Below are 20,863 nucleotides of genomic sequence, written 5' to 3'. Positions count from 1 at the left end.
GACTTAATGTAAAATATAAATGTATAAAACTTTTAGGAAAATATAGGAGTGTTAGGCTAGATGTCGAAGACTTGACACTAAAAGCATGATTCATTAAAAGGAAACATGGATAAATTGGACTTCATTCAAATCCCATGTGAAGAGGATGAAAAAGCAAGCTATGGACTGGGAGAAAATATTTGCAAACCACGAATCTGACAAAAGACTAGTGTCTAGGATAAAGGAGGAATATATTCTTAAAACTAAATGGTAAAAAAAGTCAATACAGTTAGAAGATAGGCAAAATACAGGAACAGACATCTCCCAAAAGAGGATGTACAGATAGCAAATAAGCACTTGAAAAGATATTCAGTATCACTATACATGAGAAGGATGTAACTTAAAACTGCAGTGAGCTATCACTATATAATATCAGAAAAAATAGTAATAACCCCCAATATTAGTGATGATACAAAGAAACTAGGTAACTTATACAGTGCAGGAGGGAATGTAAAATGGTACGGTCCCTCTGGAAAACAATGTGGCAGTATTTTAAAAGCGAAATATGTAATTACCATATAACCCAGCAATTGTTCTCTTGGTCATTTCAGAGAAATCAAAGTTTAGTTTCATACAAAAACCCGTATACAAATGTTCATAGAGGCTTTATTCACAAAATCCCCAAACTGGGAGCATCATAGATGTCTTCCAGCAGGTCAACGGTTAAACAAACTATGGTATAAACATATCATGGAATACTACTCAGCAATGAAAAGGAGTACATGAATCTCCAGGGAATTACACTGAATGAAAAATCCAGTCCCAAAGGCTGCATACTCCATGATTCCATTTATATAGCACTCTTGAAGTGAAAAAAAAATTTAGGAATGGAGCACAGGTAGTGGTTTCCAGAGTCTAGGGATGGGGACAGGGTGGAACAGACAAGTATGGTTATAAAATGAGACATAGGGATCCTCCTGGTGGTGGAATTGCTCTGTATCTTGAATGTGGTGATGGATACATAAACTTACAAAAGTGATAAAATTGTATAGAACTATAGACACACACACACACACACACAAATGAGAGGAAGTCTGAATAAGATCAGTGGATTCTATCAACATCTGTTCTGTGATTGTGATATTGTTTTGCAACGTGTTACCATTGCAGGAAACTGGGTAAAAAGTACATGGGATCTCTCTGTATTTTTTCTCATGACTGTATGTGAATTAAATAAAAAGAAAAAGGGAGGTAGGAAAAAAGAAATAAAGACATAAAACTTTTTAAAGATTAAGAATCTTTGTTGTAATAAATATGAAAAATAGCAACAGTTACACAGTAATTATGACTACATGGCTTAAAGGCACCAATCCCAAAAATAAAATCCCAGAATGGATTTTTATAAAATTCAGCAAAATGTTTTGTATTGAATTCATTTTTTTTAGATTTATTTATTTATTTTAGAGAGAGAGAGAATGCATGCAAACAGGGGAGGGGCAGAGGGAAAGGGAGAGACAGAATCCCAGGCAGACTCTCCACTGAGTGTGGAGCCTGACTCTGGGCTTGATCTCATGACTCTGAGATCATGATCTGAGCCAAAACCAAGATTTGGACACTTAACCGACTGAGCCATCCAGGCATCTCTGGATTCATTTTTGAAAAAAAAAAAAAAAAAAAAAAAAAAGTATATATATGTTGAAGATAAAGGGTGGTAACTATCTAAGCCAGGAAAAATTGAACTAAAAGAATGTTGGAGTAACAATTATAATGTCAAACAAAATAGATTCTAAAGCTAAAATATTATACTAACAAAGGTCATCATAAACTAAAAAGCAGCAGTAGAAAATTTAATGACTGGAACATATATGTCTAACATCATAATCCAAAATACACAAACCAATCAGTAGACCTGTGGGAAGAAATAAATGAATCAAGAATTATAGTTGGAAATTTAAAACATTCATCTCAGAAACTGGTAGATGAAGCAGACCAAAAAAAAAAGCAAATGCATAAAAAATTTTAATAATGTAATGTGCCTTAACTTCAGATGCAATGAACAGAACACTCATTTCTTTTGGATACGTATGGGACAGTTACAAAGAGCAATCAAGTAGTAGGTGATAGAGGGAGCCTCAACTAATTTTATAAAGTTTATTCTTGACCATTATGCAATACAATTAGATATCAACCTAACAGAAAGAGAGCTGGAAAAAAATCTCTTCTCTCTAGAAATTGAAAAAGCATACTATTAAATGGTCATTGAATTTAAAAGGAATCATGAGGAAAGACAATGAAAGCACTAAATGTAAAATTTGTGGGACAATAATGTTGTAAATTCTAGAAGTAAATCTGGTGTAATTACAGGAAAACATTAAAAATCAATAAGATTGACAGTAGGTATAGAAATGTTTGTTAAATTATTTCCCATATTTCTCTGCATATTTAAAATATTTAATAACTTTAAAACTTAAACATGTATTAGGCATAGTTAAAGTATGACTCGGACCAAAATTTAGAGCTTTAAATATATTTATTAGAAAATTAAAATGGCAAGAGAGGAAAATAAAAAATAAAAGGAAACAAACAAGTTAAGCTTGAACAAAGGAAGCTAATAAAAAGATAATAAATCCAGGGGCGCCTGGGTGGCTCAGTCACTGGGCGTCTGCCTTCGGCTCAGGTCATGATCCCAGGGTCTGGGATCGAGCCCCGCATTGGGCTCCCTGCTCCGTGGGAAGCCTGCTTCTCCCTCTCCCACTCCCCCTGCTGTGTTCCCTCTCTCGCTGTATCTCTCTCTGTCAAATAAATAAATCAAATCTTTAAAAAAAAAGATAATAAATCCAAAGAAATGAGAAAAAGGAAATAGAGAGATAAGATCAGAAATCAAGGAAATAGAGAACAAAAATCAATATTGAAGATTAACAAAGCAAAAGGCAGTTCTTTGAGAAGATTAATAAGGTAGCAAACCTCTGATAAGACTGAACAAGATAAATCAAGAAGAGTAAATACGTAAAACACAATGAAAAGGAGAATTGCCTTTACACACGAACACAAGTTACTTTAAAAATCATTTTAAAAATTAGGAACAAACATTATAATGCATAGGAAATCCATTAGAAAATGGGTTGATTTCTATGAAGGAGATAATGGGTTAAATTGGACCCAAGAAGAAATAAAAAATTTAAGTAGAGTATAAAAATAAAGATATTGAAGTGGTAATAAAAATATGTCCTTCAATAAAAGCCTTAGAAAAAAGCATGGGAGACTCAAGAAATAGAGGGAAAGGGATATGAAAGGACAATTCACAGGAAACAATCTGAGTGGCTGTGAAGCGATCCTAGTGGAGAGTTGCAACCTTAAATAAGATGCCACTTTACACCTGTCGGATTCGCTACAATGAGGAAGCCGGAAAATGAGTCTAGCATGCTTCACTAAGGACCATTGCTTCTGGTGTGGACAAGACTCCAGTCCAGCTCTCTTGCTCCAGAATATGGCTCAGAAAATCTGTCTTTTTTATTATTTTAGATAGCCATATAACACTAAGCAGAAAGCACACACACCATGAATGTATGCTTGATGAATTTTCACAAAATGAACACTCTCATATAAATCACCACCATTGAGAAATAAACCACTTCCAGGACACTAGCAGCCCTCCTTGTGCCTCTCCCTGTCATCATCCCCCTTCTCCCCAAAGTAGCCACTGTCCTGATTTCTAACACCATGGATTAGGTTTGCATAGTTTCAAATACAAAATAGATGGAATCGTAGTGCCTCCTCTTTGCCCAGCCTTATGTTTATGAGATGGTCATACTGTTGCAGATGGTAGTAAATTATTCACCTTCTTCTTTGCAGTACAATATTCCCGTAAATGCATGCAACACAATTTATCCATTCTTCTCTTCATGGATGTTTGTTTCCCTTCTGGGTTTTGGCCGTTACAAATAATGCTGTACAATCATATATACAGTTGATCTTCATTATTCATGGATTCTGTGAATTTGCCTGCTCACTAACGTTTATTTGTAACCCTGAAATCAATACCTACAGAGCTTTCACTGCCACTCATACACATGCAGAGTGGGGAAAAATTTGAGTCATCTGATGTGCATGTTCTCAGCTGAGGTCAAGCAAGGCAATGCTCTGCCTTGTTCCAGTTCTCATATTACAAACAAGTATCATTTTCATGGTCCACTTAGTGTCATGTTTTTTAGATTTTTGTACTTTTTCTTGATGATTTCACTATTTAAAATGATGCCCAAGCTTAGTGATGAGGAGATGTCTAGTTCTTCCATGGGCAAGAAGGCTGTGATGTAGAAAATAATGTATTGTCAGGCATGAGTTACAGTGCTGCTGGACATGAGTTCAGCATTAGTGAATCAACAATATACTCTAAATAAGGTGTCTTCAAACAGAAACGTACATAACAAAGTTATATACTGATTGGTTGATGAAAATATTGTGACCAGAGGCTAGCAGGAACTTAACCCTAGGTTTCCCTGGGGAGCAACTGTTCAGTACTGGCTGGTTCAGTGCTCATGGTGACTTTATAGAACATAACCACTATGAATATGAGAATTGACAGTATATGCATTTCACTGTGTATGTACCTAAGAGTCACATTGCTAGGTCTTAAGGGTTGACGTATGTTCGATATTAGTACATCCATCAAAGAGAGTTCAAAGACCTTGCATTCATGTTCAATCCCACCATCAGTGTATGAGAATAGTAATAGCTCAGTATCTTTTCTGACACTTGGTATTGTCAGACTTCCAAATGTTAGCCGTCTTGTTGATGTGTAGTACATCGCACTGTGGTTTAATATGCATTTTCCTGATGATTAGTGGTGTTGAGCATCTTTTCATATTGGCCACTTAGATGCCCTCTTTTGTGAAGTGCCTCTTCAGGTCTTTGCCCTTTTCAAAAAGTGAGTTGTCTGTCTCTTTCTTACTGACTTGTAGGAGTCCTGTTATATTCTCAAATCAGTCCTTTGTTGGTTAAGTGTATTACAAATAATTTCTCCCGGGCGCCTGGGTGGCTCAGTTGGTTAAGCGACTGCCTTTGGCTCAGGTCATGATCCTGGAGTCCCGGGATCGAGTCCCACATCGGGCTCCCTGCTCAGCAGGGAGTCTACTTCTCCCTCTGACCCTCCTCCCTCTCATGCTCTCTCTATCTCATTCTCTCTCTCAAATAAATAAATAAAATCTTTAAAAAAACAAAACAAAACAAAACAAAAACAAATAATTTCTCCCACTCTGTGGCTTATAATTTCATTCTCTCAATGGTGTTTTTTGACAAATATATAAGTTCATGATATAACGTAAGTCAAACTTATCATTTGCTTTCTTTATGGTGTGTCCTTTTTATATCTCGTTTAAAAGATCTTTGCTTACTATGAAGTCATAAAGATATTATCTGGGCGCCTGGGTGGCTCAGTTGTTTAGCATCTGCCTTCAGCTCAGGTCATGATCTCAGGGTCCTGGGATAGAGCCCTGCATGGGGCTCTCTGCTCCGTGGAAAGCCTGCTTCTCCTTCTCCCACTCTCCCTGCTTGTGTTCCCTCTCTCGCTGTGTCTCTGTCAAATAAATAAATAAAATTAAAAAAAATAAAGATATTATCCTACATTATCTTGTAGAAGTTTTAATGTTTTAACTTTCACATTTTGATCTACAATCTACATGAAATTGATGTTTGTATCACGTGAGCCAATAATCATGATTTGATTTTTTTTCCTATAGTGATATTCAATTGACGTAAGTACAATATGTTGAAAAGACTGTGCTTTTACCACTAAAGACAATTATTGTCTTTAATAATGTTTTCATAATGTATCATTCTTACACTTTTACTTGTGATCTGTTTGTATCCTTATGTTTAATGTATGCCTTTTGTAGGCAACATATAATTAGATTTTGATTTTTTTATTCTAGTCTAAAATCTTTGCCTTTTAAATACAATATTTAACTATTTATATTTAATGTAAATCTTAATATATTTGGGCATAAATGTTTCTACTTTTACCATTTTCCCCATCTGTACCATGTTCATCCCTGTCTCCTTTATTGCTTTCCTTAAAGCAATACTTAAACAATTAAGTATGTTTAATTTTTAAAATGTTCCCTCATATTAGCTTGTCAGTTATATGTTCTTCTAACCTCTCTGTTTTACAATTACCATAGAGTATTGCATATGAATCTTTGACTTTTTAAAGTCTGATATAAATGAGCACTCTTTTGCTTTCTGGACAACACAAGGACCCTCCTTCCCTCTGTACTGGTTGTCATATATTTTATTTTGACTATATTTTAGACTACAAAAGAAATTACTGCTGTTTTTTACATCCACATTTACTTAGATTTATCCACATATTTACTCTTCCCATTGTTTTTCATTTCTTTATGCATGTCCTTGTTTTCAGCTGGGATCATTTTCCTTTATTCTGGATGTGTTGCCAAGGAGGTCTTTCAGTTCTTATTTATCTGCAAATATCTTTATTTTACTTTTATTTTTGAAGGAATTGAAAATGATTGTATAAATTATAGATTGACAGTTATTTTCTTACAGCATTTTAAAGATGCTGTTTTATTGTCTCTTGGCTTCTGCCGTTTCTGTCACCCATACTATTGTTCCTCTGAAGTTAATGCCTTTTTTTAATCTGGCTGCTTTTAAAAATTTTGTTCCATCTTTGGTGTTCGGCAGTTTCACTATGATGAACCCAGGTGCATTTCTTTTTTTTTTTTCCTTTGATTTTTCCTGTTTTAAGATTGTAGTGTTTTCTGAATGTGTAGTTTGATGTCCTTTGTCAATATTTTAACATCCTTAGCTCTTATCTCAATAATGTTGCTTCTGCCTCATTCTTTTTTCCTTCTGAGTTCATCATTTATAAACACAGGCTTTAAACTAATGATGATTAATATGTTTAAGTAGCTAGAGGGCATAATGGATAATTTATTTCAGCAGAGAACTGAAATGTAGAAAAGAAAATGAAATAAAAATTATAGAACTGAAAAGTAAAGTAATTAAACTTGAGAACACAATAGATAAATTGGATAGCAGATTAGACATAGTAGAAGGAAAAGTTGTTAAAAGGAAGATAGAAGTCTAGAAAATATCCAGGCTGAAGCTGAGTGGATGGGTGAAAAATGTATATTTTCCTATAAAATCCCAGATTTTTGCCTTTTCATGAAAAATCAAAACTTTAGTTGGCCTGAGGTGATGAAGGGCTTCTTCCTACTAGCCGGAGTCCATTCCACTCTGTTGCTTTCTGCCACTGAAGCTGCTTATCTTTTGCTATGGTTTGTATTGCCCATGCACTACTTCACTCAGTTACATTCCCTGTGTGAGTGGGCATGGTGGGGGAGGACAGTCTAGGCATATGAAATAGCACATGAAAAAGCATTTAGCTGGGAGAGGTGGACAAGTCTGGGGGCTCAAAGGAAGCCAGCAGGACTGGAGCATGGGCAGGAGCAGGGGCTGTGTTGTATTGGACTACTGAGTCTGGAAAAATACACCAGATCTTGGATGTCCTTGCAGAACCAGCAGCTAAGAAGGGCCAGTGGTTATTTCACTGTTACTTGATAATATACAGATTTGGCCCTTCTCTACCTTCTGGTTGAAGCAATCCACCAGTAAGTGAAATTAAGTTGTTAATTGTAAGATGACTAGCTAACTTTTAGCCAGGTAGACAAGATATTGACTTGGTAGCATGAATCATCGCTAAATAAATCTTCCTGCCTTTGTTTCCCCTCTGTTTCAGCTGCAAGTGTCCACTGCTTGGAAAAGTGTGGGGAGCTGACTTGGAAGCTTGTCGGTTGCTTGTCCAAAGCCTACAGCTCCAGGAGTCCAGGGGCACACTGTTTGCAGAAGATGAGACGCAGACAGATGACTTTGCAGGAGCCGTCTGTCCAACCACTCCTGCCATCTCCCCCAAGCTCCACTCTGAAGTTGAGAGGAAGACCCCTTTGCAGGCCTTCGGGGACTGGAAGGCTCACCTGAGCCCATCTCTGTACTTTGCTGGCAGCGAGCAGAAAGAGGTCTGTCCATCCCTATAGCCTCAGCAGGGGCCCTACTCAGAGGGGTACTTTGGGGCCACACTCCAGATGGGAATAATAAATATTGAGAGGGTGACCCATCGAACCATGCAAACTTAAAAGTTTTAATAACCCTGGAATATGATTACAAAATAATGTAGAATTTTTGTGGAAGTTTACAATATAGAAGAGCAAAAAGAATCATTTTTGGCATATTTAGTTCTATGTTCTAAGTTAATAGCTAGAGTTAGAATATAAATTTGGTATGTAATTAATATATATACCATATACCATATATGTTATATATAACATATTATTATTGCATATACTATTATATGTGTCACGTGATAGTTAATTGTATATTTAGAATCTATATATCATCATTTATTAGAATATCTATCTATTATTATTTATTAGAATCAAACATTCAAATATATGTGTATATCCCTTTGTTTTGGCCCAAACAAGGTCATAATGGATATTTGTAATACATTCTTTTCATTTAAAAAAAAAAACAACCTGATACTTGGCTTATGATATATATATCATTATATATATCATTTAATTATATATTTATCATATATACAATTAAAATGTGGATTTATTTAACATTTTACTCCAAGGCTGGCCTAGATTAACAGAGAAGAGTTCCCCTCCCCTCCCTACCCCACCCTCCCTCTACTCCTCTCTTTCTCCCTTCTCCCCTCCCCTTCTCTCCCTAGTCCATCTCTCCCTACTCTTCCTCACTTTCCCCTCCAACCCTAATAAGACAACTTTCAATGAAGGTTCTCTAGGCATCTCCTTTTTTTTTTTTTTCCCCCAATTTTAGAACCACACCAGGAGGCTTTGGAGCTCTTTTTCTGACCAGGTACTCAGGTGTTCTGAATTAAAAGGCAACAAAATCCTGGTGAGGTTGGAGGAACATGTCACTTCATGTTCATGGCTCACATTTGACATCAGATGTGCCCCCTCCCTGGGCCTTTGCCACAAAGTGCCCCCCTGCCCCCAGGCAGGCCTGCCCATCCTATCTGTAGGACCAGACACTCACTGACAACGTGGGCTACAGTCACTGCCTTCTGGACTCTTTGGAAAATTGATATTTGATCCCATATTTGAATTGAATAACCTTATGAGAAAGAAGGCTGTTGTCACTCTCTGGAATCCTGCTGGCCTCATAAATTAGGCTCTAAATTGAGCTATAGATGATCTCAACTCCTTTGTTAGTCAAGGTGCTACAGGTGGCCACCAGCCCTGTTGGTGGAGTTGTTGAAAACTCGCCACCTGTTGCAGTTGGCTGGCAGGAAAGAAGATTCTGGTGGGGAGGGGAAGTGCCACCTAAGCAAGGGCATCATAGCTCTGGGCTGAAGATACTGTGGGCCCTGGGTGTGAGGCTTTGATGGGAGGGTTGGCTGTCCACAGTGGGCTCGCAGGAGCTCAGTCCCGGGACAGGCAGGAGCCAAGTCAGGTATGTGATGGGGTCTGCTGGGACATGGGACTCCTCTGGAGGTCAGGACTGATTCAGCAAATTCCACCTGTTAGAAGAGGCTCCCTCCCTCCCTCCCTGCCTTCTGTGCCCATGTGTCCCTCCAGGCTCTCTGGAGGATGACATCCCCAGGTATAGGAGGATTATCCTTCTTCCATAAGATTATGAGTACCTGCCAATCTGACTATAGGAAAACAGAGCTATGAAGTAGGAAATGCAAAGTCAAGGATGAATAGCCTAGAACCTTTTCATAGAAAGATACTTGAAGTTTCTGGTGAGGAGGAGGTCCAGACTATAACCCCAGAGAGTGGAAGAGCCACAGTGACTGCTTCTCTGAGCTCCGGGACCTCCCTGCCCCAAACCCCCACCGCCTCTCCACCTACTCAAATGCTGAGGATTTCCCACAATTTCTTGCTGCTTCCTTCAGGGTGGGGGAGCCAGAGGGTGCTTTGAAGCTTTTGCTAGCTTTCCGTGCTGTCTTCCTGTCCTGTGCCAGGCGTCAGCCCACTTACTGTTCCTGCATTGCTTTTCTGGGTTTCTATTCACAAAGAAGGGTGGGCACCCTTTGAATTCATCAGTGGCAGAAATGTTAAGATGGCAGATACTGCCTAGAAAGGGCAAAATTATGGGAGCAGAAAACAGATCAGTTGTTGCCAAGAACTGGGGTGAGGGGGAGAGATTGTTCACAAAGAGCAACATGAAGGAATTTGGGGGTTTGTGTGATAGAACCATTCCGTGTCTTGATTGCGGTGGTAGTTACATCTCTGTGTGCATATGTCTATAACTTTACACCAGGGTTAATTGTATTTATTACTCTACAAAGGGGACTAAAATTTTTAAAAATAACATCCGCCTATTTAAGAGCGAGGTCATAGATGTTGGGATTGGTGGTACTTGGCTCAGGGCTACGGGAAGGCAGTTTGGTGTGGCAAAGGGAGCCTGAGGCTCAGATCCTAGTTAGGCCATCTGCAGGCTGCATTCACTCATCTGCTAAACACCTCCCCACCTGCACCCCCCAAATGAGGACAATAAACATTATCTCATGAGGTTGTAAGGATTTAAATAAAATAACGCATTTAAAAGTGAGTTAGAGGTTTAAGAAAATACATAGTAGAGGCTTGAAAAAATGAGTTTGTTTTTTCTGGAGGGGAGGTGTTATCACTCTTTTTGGCAATCACAAGTATCTCTAAGACCTTTTAAAAAGAATATGCTTGGCTTTCGTTATCAAGAAGCACAAGCCAGCAATGAATTAGTGGGAGATAATCTCAGACACGAAAAGTTTAATAAAGGAAGAATCTTGTTTGTATTTAGATGGAGGATTTTCGATGACCAAAGTCTCCGAGAAACGATAATCAAGGATCTCATTAAGGAAGGTGTTTTCGTTTTGCTGCCTCTGTCTGCCAGGGAGTCCTTGAAGTCTGGGTACTTGTGTATTTATCCTGTGCCTGAAGCGGCTATTTGTTTTGCAGCTGGGAGTTGGTTTTGTTTTGGGAACTCCCTGCCGGGTCTGGACGTGCCACCCTGGTTTCTGTATTGAAGCATGACGGCCCGAAGGCAGGCAGTTTCTTTATAACCCAAATCTTCCATGAAAAATTGCTGACGTCTTACGGAGGTCCGTGGGGAGACGGCTTCTCCGAGCCTTCCCTGGGTGTGTAAGTGGCCCACGTGGTTCCGTGCATTTCGGCGGTGCATCCTTGTTTGGAGTGTTTGGTCATTAATTAAAGCTTTCGCCGTGTGGCTGGTCCCCCTGGGCCGCCCCGCACAGTGCCCCCATTTTACAGCTGGGCCCATGAAGTCAGAGTCATTTGCTTGGGGCTTTGCTGCAGAGGATGTCGGCAGCAGGGCAAAGGGGCCAGTTTTAGCAGGAGCTTCCTCGGATTGTAAGAACACCCTGGTTTCTTGGTTACTGCTCGCCCGCAAGCCTTTCCGCGGACTCTGGAAACAATCAGCTGCTGTTGGTCCTGATTTATAGGCGGTGCAGAAATTGCACGTGGGCCAGACAGGAGCTGGGGAAATCAGTGAGCCAGCTTCCTCCGCTGTGAAGTTGCTCTTTTGTACTCGCTGTTCTGGCCCTAATACCTGCGTAATTCTCTCCTTCCTGTCTGCAGTCTGTCCTGCTGGGGTGCTTTCTGTTTTTACTACAAAGTGGGCTCCCCTCCCGCGGAGTTCCCTGGACAGGATCACTCTCCCCTAACTCCAGCTGCTTCCTTTCCAAGCCAGTAGCTGCCACCAAAGAGGCTTAAAGAAGCCAAAAAAAAAAAAAGTGGGGCGGGAGGAGGCCAGAGCTCTGAGCGATCTCATGCAGCACTGGAAAAGCCAGTGTGCTGTCTGCCATGAAAGAAATTCGCAGTACGACATGACCAGACGGTGCAGCTTTGTTCTAGGATACAGGTCTCTCTAAAACCCAGTTCCTGGGGCGCCTGGGTGGCTCAGTCGTTAGGTGTCTGCCTTCGGCTCAGGTCATGATCCCAGCGTGATCCCCAGGCATCAGGCTTCCTCTCCCACTCCCCCTGCTTGTGTCCCCTCTCTCACTGTCTCTCTCTGTCAAATAAATAAATAAATTATATATATATATATATATATATATATATTAAAAAACCCAGTTCCTTTTCACACAGCCCATCTTGCATAAACCTCAGCAATGATGTGATACATCACCTGCAGTTTCCACTGTGGGTTTCTTTAAAGTGGACCAGAAATGCAAACAGCACTGGCAAAAACAACCCTCGGTGTCCTCTCTTCTCTCTTTTAAAGATTTTCAGCTTGGTGTATATGGAGACAGGGAGTCTCTTCCTTGCGAATGTTTCATGGCTTTCCATCACATTTGTCATTAGAATTTCAGGTCCAACCGGCACACATAGGATTAGCAACAAGCACAACTCAACCAATAGGGCACAGCCCAACCAAAAGGAGCAGAAGCACGCAGGCTCCCCGGGGCTCCGCCCTGGCCCTGGCCTTGGCCCTGGCCCCCCAGGGGGAGAGAGGCCACAGAGCCACGGGGCAAGCTGGAAGGTGGGAAGGAGAGGGGCTTCTGTCATCAGTTAGCTGGCTTCTGCTGCTTCTCTCAGTTAATTAACGTTGTCAGCTTGTCAGTCTCCTATTTCACCCGCCCAAGGAAAGGAAGTGGACTCCACCCCCCCCCCCCCCCCCCCGCATCGGCCTGCTTTCCCTCCTTTTTGAGAATTATGGAGCCACTTTCTGTGTTCCAGGGGCCTAACTGTGGCATTTCTTTCACTAATTAAAAATAGGTCAGTGCTTCAGAGGAAACCGGCCTTGGGGCTCTCAGAGACTCTTTCACCTTGGAAATTCCTTGTCATTCACAGATGAACACTGAGGGATCAATAGAAAATTGTCACTGCCTAGCTGGCAAGGAGTGACCTATAGCATTTGTAACACCGGAAGCTTATCTGATGGCTACATAGTCGCGTCTCCCGAGTGGCCGAGAGACATTCATTCATTTATTTATTTATTTATTTATTTATTTATTTATTTATCTATTTATTTATTTATAGATTTTCTTTATTTGACCCAGAGACACAGCAAGAGAGGGAACACAAGCAGGGGGAGTGGGAGAGGAAGAAGCAGAGCAGGGAGCCCGATGCGGGGCTCGATCCCAGGACCCTGGGATCACAACCTGAGCCGAAGGCAGACACTTAACAACTGAGCCACCCAGGTGCCCCTAGCTGAGAGATTTTTAAAAACCAGGGTTTCACATTTCTGGAAAATGAATGCTCTGCCCCCTTGTCCTACCTGGGCTGCATCTGATGCTCTCACCTGTTGGGGGCCGGGACAATTAGAGTCAGGAACTTCCTTGTACACCACGAGCTGGCTGGCAGAACCTCCTGCCCAATTTTGCTTGAGCAGGTGGAAAGCCTGGATCTGCTTAGAGCGTAAAGCATGCTGTCCTTGTAAAGGGTAACAATCCGGAACCAGGACGAAACCCTGGCATTTATTTATTTATTTATTTATTTATTTATTTATTTATTTATTTATTAAAGATTTTATTTATTTATTTGAGAGAGAGAGTGAGAGAGAGAAAGAGCACAAGAGGGGGTAGCGGGAGAGGGAGAAGCAGACTCCCTGCCGAGCAGGGAGCCCGATGCGGGACTCGATCCCGGGACTCCAGGATCATGACCTGAGCCGAAGGCAGTCGCTTAACCAACTGAGCCACCCAGGCGCCCAACCCTGACATTTAAAAACAATAATTCTGGTAGTCTCATAGTTGCATAGTTTACAAAAAATATTTAGAAATGCAAAAATTTTTAATGTAGATTGAACACAGATAAAGTTGGCATTTGATTCTGTTCTCTTGGTTTCCTCTTTACTGTTTGTGGTTCAGCATTTCTTGGCAACACACAGCTTGCAGAGCACATTCTCCTTATATGGAATCTCCCCAACTGTGTTCCGTTCTCATTTTTCTTTTTACGAAAGGGTCTTAAGATTTGATGTCACTATCCCCCAAATCTGAATGCTTATGTTAAATAGAGCTTATTTAAGTACCTGCTGGTGGTATGACTATTATTTACACATAGATTTTTCCTCGAAGTTTCCAATAGAGTTTTGCCTTATTCGACTTTGATGTTCAACTGATGTGTGCCAGAAGGAAAACAATCCAAGATCTCTTGAATGATCGTGTAATATAAAATAGAGCTTTTCAAAGATCGCCCTTCATATGAACTCGAAACCATAGGCCAATTAGCCTATACAAATCATCAGCCACTTCTTTCTTTTATCAGTTTTTTTGTTGTTTTTGTGTTAAGTGGTTCTGTGTAGAACTTGTTTCTCAGCACCTCCTCTGTAATAAGTGGGCAGATACTTGAAGACAATTTTTTTTTTTTTAAGATTTTATTTATTTATTTGAGACAGAGAGCATGAGAGGGAGGAGGGTCAGAGGGAGAAGCAGACTCCCTGCCGAGCAGGGAGCCCGATGCGGGACTCGATCCCGGGACTCCAGGATCATGACCTGAGCCGAAGGCAGTCGCTTAACCAACTGAGCCACCCAGGCGCCCGCTTGAAGACAATTTATTGCTCACTCTGACCGAAAGACATCTAAATATTTCAAATGCTTTCCCTCACACTCACAACATCTGGATGCTTTTAAAAGAAATACCCACTTACTCAGGGTGTAGCCATATAACTTGGGTGTTTGGATGAATACTTGTATTATATGGAGTAGTAAAGATATGCCTTTAGTGTCTTAATTTGTGCCTCTCTGCTCATTGACATTAATGACTATAGAATGAGTGTTTATGAGGAAAGACAAGTGCTTATGAAGTCTATTTCAGATAGATGTGCAAGATATTATTTGTGGTGTGGACAGGAGTTTGTCATAGGTAAATATTCTTTATGTAGACAATAAAAGGAAAAGAAAAAGAAAACCATATAGCATTCCGGGAATGTATTTGCCAAGCAGATAATTTGGAAAACAGCCCAAAGGAACACATTTAAGACTGTGATTTTAATACCAAACTAAGGAAATGCTTTAATGCATCAGCTAAGCTCATGGATGGTGGTAATCACATCTGGTTTACCTCAAGCTGTAGGAGAGGGAATGAAACTTAACAGCGGAACAAACATCATGAGGTTCAAGTCACATTATTTTTTGTAGGCATGCATATGTGCAGTGCAGGGTTAAAATTTAAAAAAAAAATGTAAATACTGCTATAGCTCAAGTAATCTGTAAATGCAGATGGCTTGCCAACTATAAGGGAAGACTGCTCTGTCACCTGTCCTTTCTTTATTATGTAGCTTGTGAGTTTTACTGCAGAAATTAAATATTTTTTATGGATAGGCAGCTATTGCTGATGCCTTATTACATGACCAAGGAAAACAGGGATCTAAGTAAGCTAACTGAGTTACAGCAAGGGCTAGGGTCTCCACGGTGGGAGCTGCTTTCCCTTCACCCCCGATCCCATTCCCCAGCAAGGGGCAAAGCAGTTGATGACTTTGAAGTATATATAGCACCCAGCGCAATGACATTTCCCACCTGAAGTATAGACCTAAAAAGTCCTTGTTGATTGTATCGGGTTAATTTTTAAATTGTAGCTATTATTCTTCCTTCAGTTATGAGGTTTTTGCGTTTCAGACATCATACTGCCCCTCTCGCTGGAACTCTTGACAGCATTAAAAAAAAAAAATCAACTATTTAAATTTCTCGATCCACTGACTCAACCCAAGGTGTAGCCCATCTGCTCACATATATGGCGGATCACCAGTGACAACCAACATTTCTGGAAACGTATGCTCTGTTAGGTGTAAGAGCCTTTATAAATAAAGTTGGCAGCGTTATCTGCTAACTGGCAGTTTAACCTAAACGGCTTTCTGTTCCACATGCATTTTCTATTCAGAATAAAAATAATCAATATGATTTCCTGATCACTTCAGGTGTAGCCTTAGGGATATTTTTACCAGATACTTGCTCATTTCGAAACAATTATTTGATGTAATATATTCCCTACCCTTTGGGTATGGGCTCTACTTTTAAAACGTTAAATGTTGATATTCTCCAAATGTCACAGGCAAGGACTTAGCCTTGTTTATGGGAAATATCACTAAGGAAAAAAGTCCTTGGAGACCCTGGCCATGGAGCCAGCGACGGGTTGTCACCAGACTCTGAGGTTTAGGCATCTGTTTGGGTGAGCCACTGAATGCATTTTTGGATCTGAGTATAAACTTTTGTCAATAAATGTTGTAGCACGTCATTTCAATGGGAAAATCCTGCCCCACAAAGGAAATCCTCTTTTCTGTTTTAAATCATGCTTCCTGAGTTTGGCGAGTAGGACAGATATTTGACATCAGCTCTGATTCAACCCAGCTGAAAATTTCTGCGCAAACATTCAAGTCTACAGTTGTTTTTTTTTTTTAAAGATTTTATTTATTTATTTGCCAGAGAGAGACACAGCGAGAGAGGGAACACAAGCAGGGGGAGTGGGAGAGGGAGAAGCAGGCTTCCCATCGAGCAGGGAGCCCGATGTGGGGCTCGATCCCAGGACCCTGGGATCATGACCTGAGCCGAAGGCAGACGCTTAACCGACTGAGCCACCCAGGCGCCCCTCAAGTCTACAGGTTTTGATCATGAGGTGAATTAGGCAAATTACATTTGAAATACTGCCCGGCCGAGTTGATGTTCCCAAATCATACCCATGTGGAGGGACGGTAGGGAAGATGTAGGGCTTTTTCTGAGGCCCATGAAAGATGCATTTGTATGGAAATGCTGTGGTGGGCACACAGGACTGTCTCACAGCCCTGGATCCCTCCTGCCTGGCCCTTCACACTTCGGCTAGATGATGCCATGGGTAATGCAACCTGAGAAACAGCATAGCTTCCTCAAGGGCATTAGTCACTGGGCTAGAAGAATGGCAGGATGCCATTGCGCCACCTCCTGGTGGGGGAGACAGGTAGGTATGTGCCCAGTAAAGCAGGATGGAGCTTGAGCCCTAATTGAGCACAGGTGATATAGGAGATTCAGGAATCCGGAAGCATTCCTGGAAGAAGTGGAATCTGCGGGGTTTTGAAGAGAGAGATGGTATTAGCCGGGCGGAGAAGGGGAAATGCTCAGCCATGGGGCCATTTACCTGCATTCTGACCCAGAGGGAAAATACTCCTAGGGCTAAATGAGGGGATGGAGGTACAGAAAGAAAAAGTCATAATTTGAATTGCTGAAGAGACTACCTGATGGGACAAATTACTGGAGAGTTTTCAAAGCCACTTTGAAATGCCAAACAACCTGTACTTTTTCCGTTCAGAATTGCAAATCCTACAAAATTCCATTTCAGTTAGGAATACTGGTGACTTTGTAGTGGGGTGATATTTTTATTATCAGGTGTCAGTCATATGGCCATGTGGGGTTTTTGGTTTTTCGGTATTTTTTTTTGCCACATTTAATTTAATAATAAAAATGGAAGCAAATGTTACAGATTTCAAACCAAGAGGAGCCCAGTGCATGAAGAGTTCAGTTTGGAATCTGCCAAGGTGATAAAAGAGATGAGAGATCAAGGCTCTCCTATTCTTATTCAGAAAGGAGATACTCGCTTCCTTCCCCTGTGACTCATCTGCTTTCTTCTGCTTCCAGCCTTATGTTTTATGGACACGTGGATCAAAAGTCCCCAGCTCACCACAGCAGCTGGGTTGTCCTGGTGCCCATCACTACCACCTCCAGTTGATACGTATCTATCTGAATCCTGGAGGATGCACCCCTTGATGACGCAGAGCCCTCCAGGAATCAGAGCGGACTTCACAGAGTCCGAGGGTGGAAGGGAGGAGAGGTGGTATCTTCAGGCATCGTTCACTTCTCAGATTTCTTTCTGTCATCATTTTGTAGCCCCCCTCACTCCCACCCTGAGCCGGCCCCACAAAAATCCCTCTCTGTGTTTTGCCTCCGTGTGGCTAAGTCAGATCCGGAGGGAAGAGCCTGCTAGATATGGGAGACTCCTGTTGTAGACCCCAACCCACCACTTTCTCAGTGTGTGACCTTCAGCAAGACATGGGACTCTGGGATGCTTTCTGTGTATATAAAAGGAATAATTGAACTAGATCATTCCGAAGCCCCCTGCCAGCTCTAATTCTCTCTGTTTCTAGGTATTAGGATCCTCAGGGAAGGGTTCATAACATCCTTACTGGCCCTCACTGAGGTGGCCCTTTATAAAGGCTTGCATTTGATATCCTGGGAAACAAGGTGGGTGTTGGATAAGGGGCTTCATTTTCATGTAGTTACATCCCAAGCTGGGGACTCCTGAATAGTATAGCTGATTTACAGTTCACTTAACCAGAAATGCCAGAGCTGCCAAAGCTTATATGGAAGGACAACTTCTTTGAAAGAAGTTTCCTTTCTTTTAAGACAAACAAGCAAAAAAAAAACCCCTTTAATAGCTCCTATTTCCTTTACTTGTTTTTAGCTTTCCATCAAGGCTTAGACATAAAATGGATAAAATCAGAAATTGGGGGATAGTTGGCAGTCAAGCCCCCTGCTCTCCTGCCAGGGCATCTCTGCTGAGGAAAGCCTAAAACCCACTGGCTTAAAAGAACACACTCGGGAAAGGTGTTCTCAAAGCAAGAGAGAAAGCACGCTTGATGCCCCCGGCAGAGACGCTTGCCATCCTCTGTGACTGGAGCCAACGCACGCTCATGTTCGCAGGAGGACATAACCATTTACATAGTGCAACAATATTGTCCTTTATTCCATGCAGTGAGTGTGCCCCCAGGCGAGTGTGACATACCAACACAGAAACCCACTGGTCTGTTACTTCTGCCTCTTGTGGTGGAAGCACCTTGCTGTGTTGAGTGTCTACTAAAGAGTCACTTCTCCCAGAGGTAAAAGGAGGTGGGGCCCTGTTGGTCTTATTGCAAGTAGATATATTGCTCAGAATATGTGTCTGCACTGTTTCATAGCCCTGCCTGCACATTTGACCAGGAGCCAGGGATCTGGGGACCAGGGACTGGTGGCAGGGGCGGCTCATCGAAATCTCCTTCTTGCACGCCTCAGCTCAGAGCCACAGTTCCCAGCACGGCTGGCACCTTCCCATCTGAGACAAGCCTGGGCATTAGCATGTTGTTGAGCTTCAAGATCTAGTCAGTCTTGGGGTGGCTCTTACCTAAGAACCAGTGAGAGTAGCTAGGAACCAGCGAGAGTGCACTCTCCTACTAGCATTCTGCAACAGTCCTATCTATCCAGGCAGTGCACTCTCCTACTAGCGTTCTGCAACAGTCCTATCTATCCAGGCAGTGCACTTCCTACTAGCGTTCTGCAACAGTCCTATCTATCCAGGCAGTGCACTTCCTACCAGCATTCTGCAACAGTCCTATCTATCCACACAGGATCCTGTGTAGGGTACGACCTGTCTAGCCCGCTGTGCTAGCTATTATAACTGCATGACAAATCATCCCAACTTAGTGATTTAGAACAACCATTTACAATATGCATGGATCTGTGGGTCAGGAATTCGGATGGGGCACTGCAGGAAAGGCTGTCTCTGCCCCACGCTGTTTGACTGTCAGGTGGATGACTTGAATATGGAGCTTGGAATCATCTGAAGACTTAGTCCCATCTGTGTCTGGCTGTCAGCAGGGGCCTTAGCTGGGACTCTCAACCAGATACCCACACATGGCTTGCCGTGGGCTCTGGGCTTCCTCACAACATGGAGGCCAGGTTCAAGGGCAAGTGATCTGAGAAGACATATCATCTGTTATGAGAGTCAGGCATGTCACTTTTGCCATGTTCTGTTCATTGAAAAGAATCCTTCAATTCTCAACAGCCCAGCCAGGTTCAAGGGGGAGGAGTAATAAACAGCAGAGGGGCAAGGTTCTGGAAGGCTGTATGGCTGGGGCTACACATACACTCTGCCATACCTGGGCATAGCATGGAAAATACAAAAGTTCTGCCTAGTCCCTCAGGTTTAAGGTTGACAGGCAGGACCTCTGCAACTGTGTTCACTTTATACCCATGACTCTGGTCCCACCTTGGTCTCTGTGGTCAGGTAGGATTCCTTTGGACAGAGCAGAATTTTTCACCAGGTTGGTAGAAATACATAGATCTGCCCTTCATCAGCTGTCACTGCTCAGGTGAGGTCTTAAATGAGTTCTCTTTCCAAGATTCCATAAACTCCCAAGTAACGCCCAACTGGGTCACACACAGGACCAGGAGTTCAGGAGCAGCGTCTGTTGGGCCACCAAGTCGTGGTCTGTGTAGGAGCCTCGTAGAGATTCTATGAGTTAGAGAAACAGCCCAGTGTCAGAGGGCCAGTCAGGTCTTCCGTTAGTGGTCATAGAACCATAAGTTCTTTGAGTTTCTTTTTGCCTCTTTATGTCTTTTTAATCTGTGAACTTGCTTTTAAAAATATTCAGGTGTATTTCTTCCATACTATTCCATTATGGCTTGAATCAGTGTCCTCGGTAACTTTTTTCTTTCTTATATTTTAGAGAGGTGGAAAATACAACAAAGTATGGAGAAGAAAATAAAAATCTTCTATAACACCACTCTTCGAAATAATAATTGTCAATATTTTAGTGCTTTTTCCATTGTATATTGCCTCATCATTAAATATTACTGTCTTAAAGATGATTTTAATGGCTAAATATGAATTAAATATACCAGAATTTATTTTAACCACCCCTTTTATTGTTGGACATTTTATTTCTTCTTTCCCATGCTTTTCATGCAATTATTTTTGCATTATTAAAATATATTTTTATTTAACATATGTAACATTTTCCATACTTATTTAAAAGGTTTAATAAAAGTTATTTAAATCCAAATAAAATTTATTTCTTTGTGATAGATTCCAGGAAATGGAATTAATGGATCACAGGCTATGAACAATTTAAAGTTTTTGCTACCTGGTCTGAAATGTTTTCCCGATTCACGCAATCACTATTAATC

General features: G+C 41.3%; 1 protein-coding gene across 1 annotated transcript in view; it reads left to right on the top strand.

The window, feature by feature from the left end:
- The window catches only part of DISC1 (DISC1 scaffold protein), a 366,833-nt gene that overhangs the window by 332,022 nt on the left and 13,948 nt on the right, over nt 1-20,863 (top strand). The window contains exon 11 of the mRNA XM_064594632.1: nt 7,733-8,009. Coding sequence (XP_064450702.1) covers nt 7,733-8,009 — 277 coding nt within the window. The remainder of the gene's footprint in view (nt 1-7,732; nt 8,010-20,863) is intronic.

Source organism: Mirounga angustirostris, unplaced genomic scaffold, assembly GCF_029215605.1.
Source record: "Mirounga angustirostris isolate CCGP_5_RB_7025 unplaced genomic scaffold, mMirAng1.0.hap1 SCAF_6, whole genome shotgun sequence".
In the NCBI taxonomy this organism is placed as follows: Eukaryota; Metazoa; Chordata; class Mammalia; order Carnivora; family Phocidae; genus Mirounga; species Mirounga angustirostris.
Note: the sequence above shows the minus strand (reverse complement) of the source record. Positions and strands in the feature narration are given on the sequence as shown.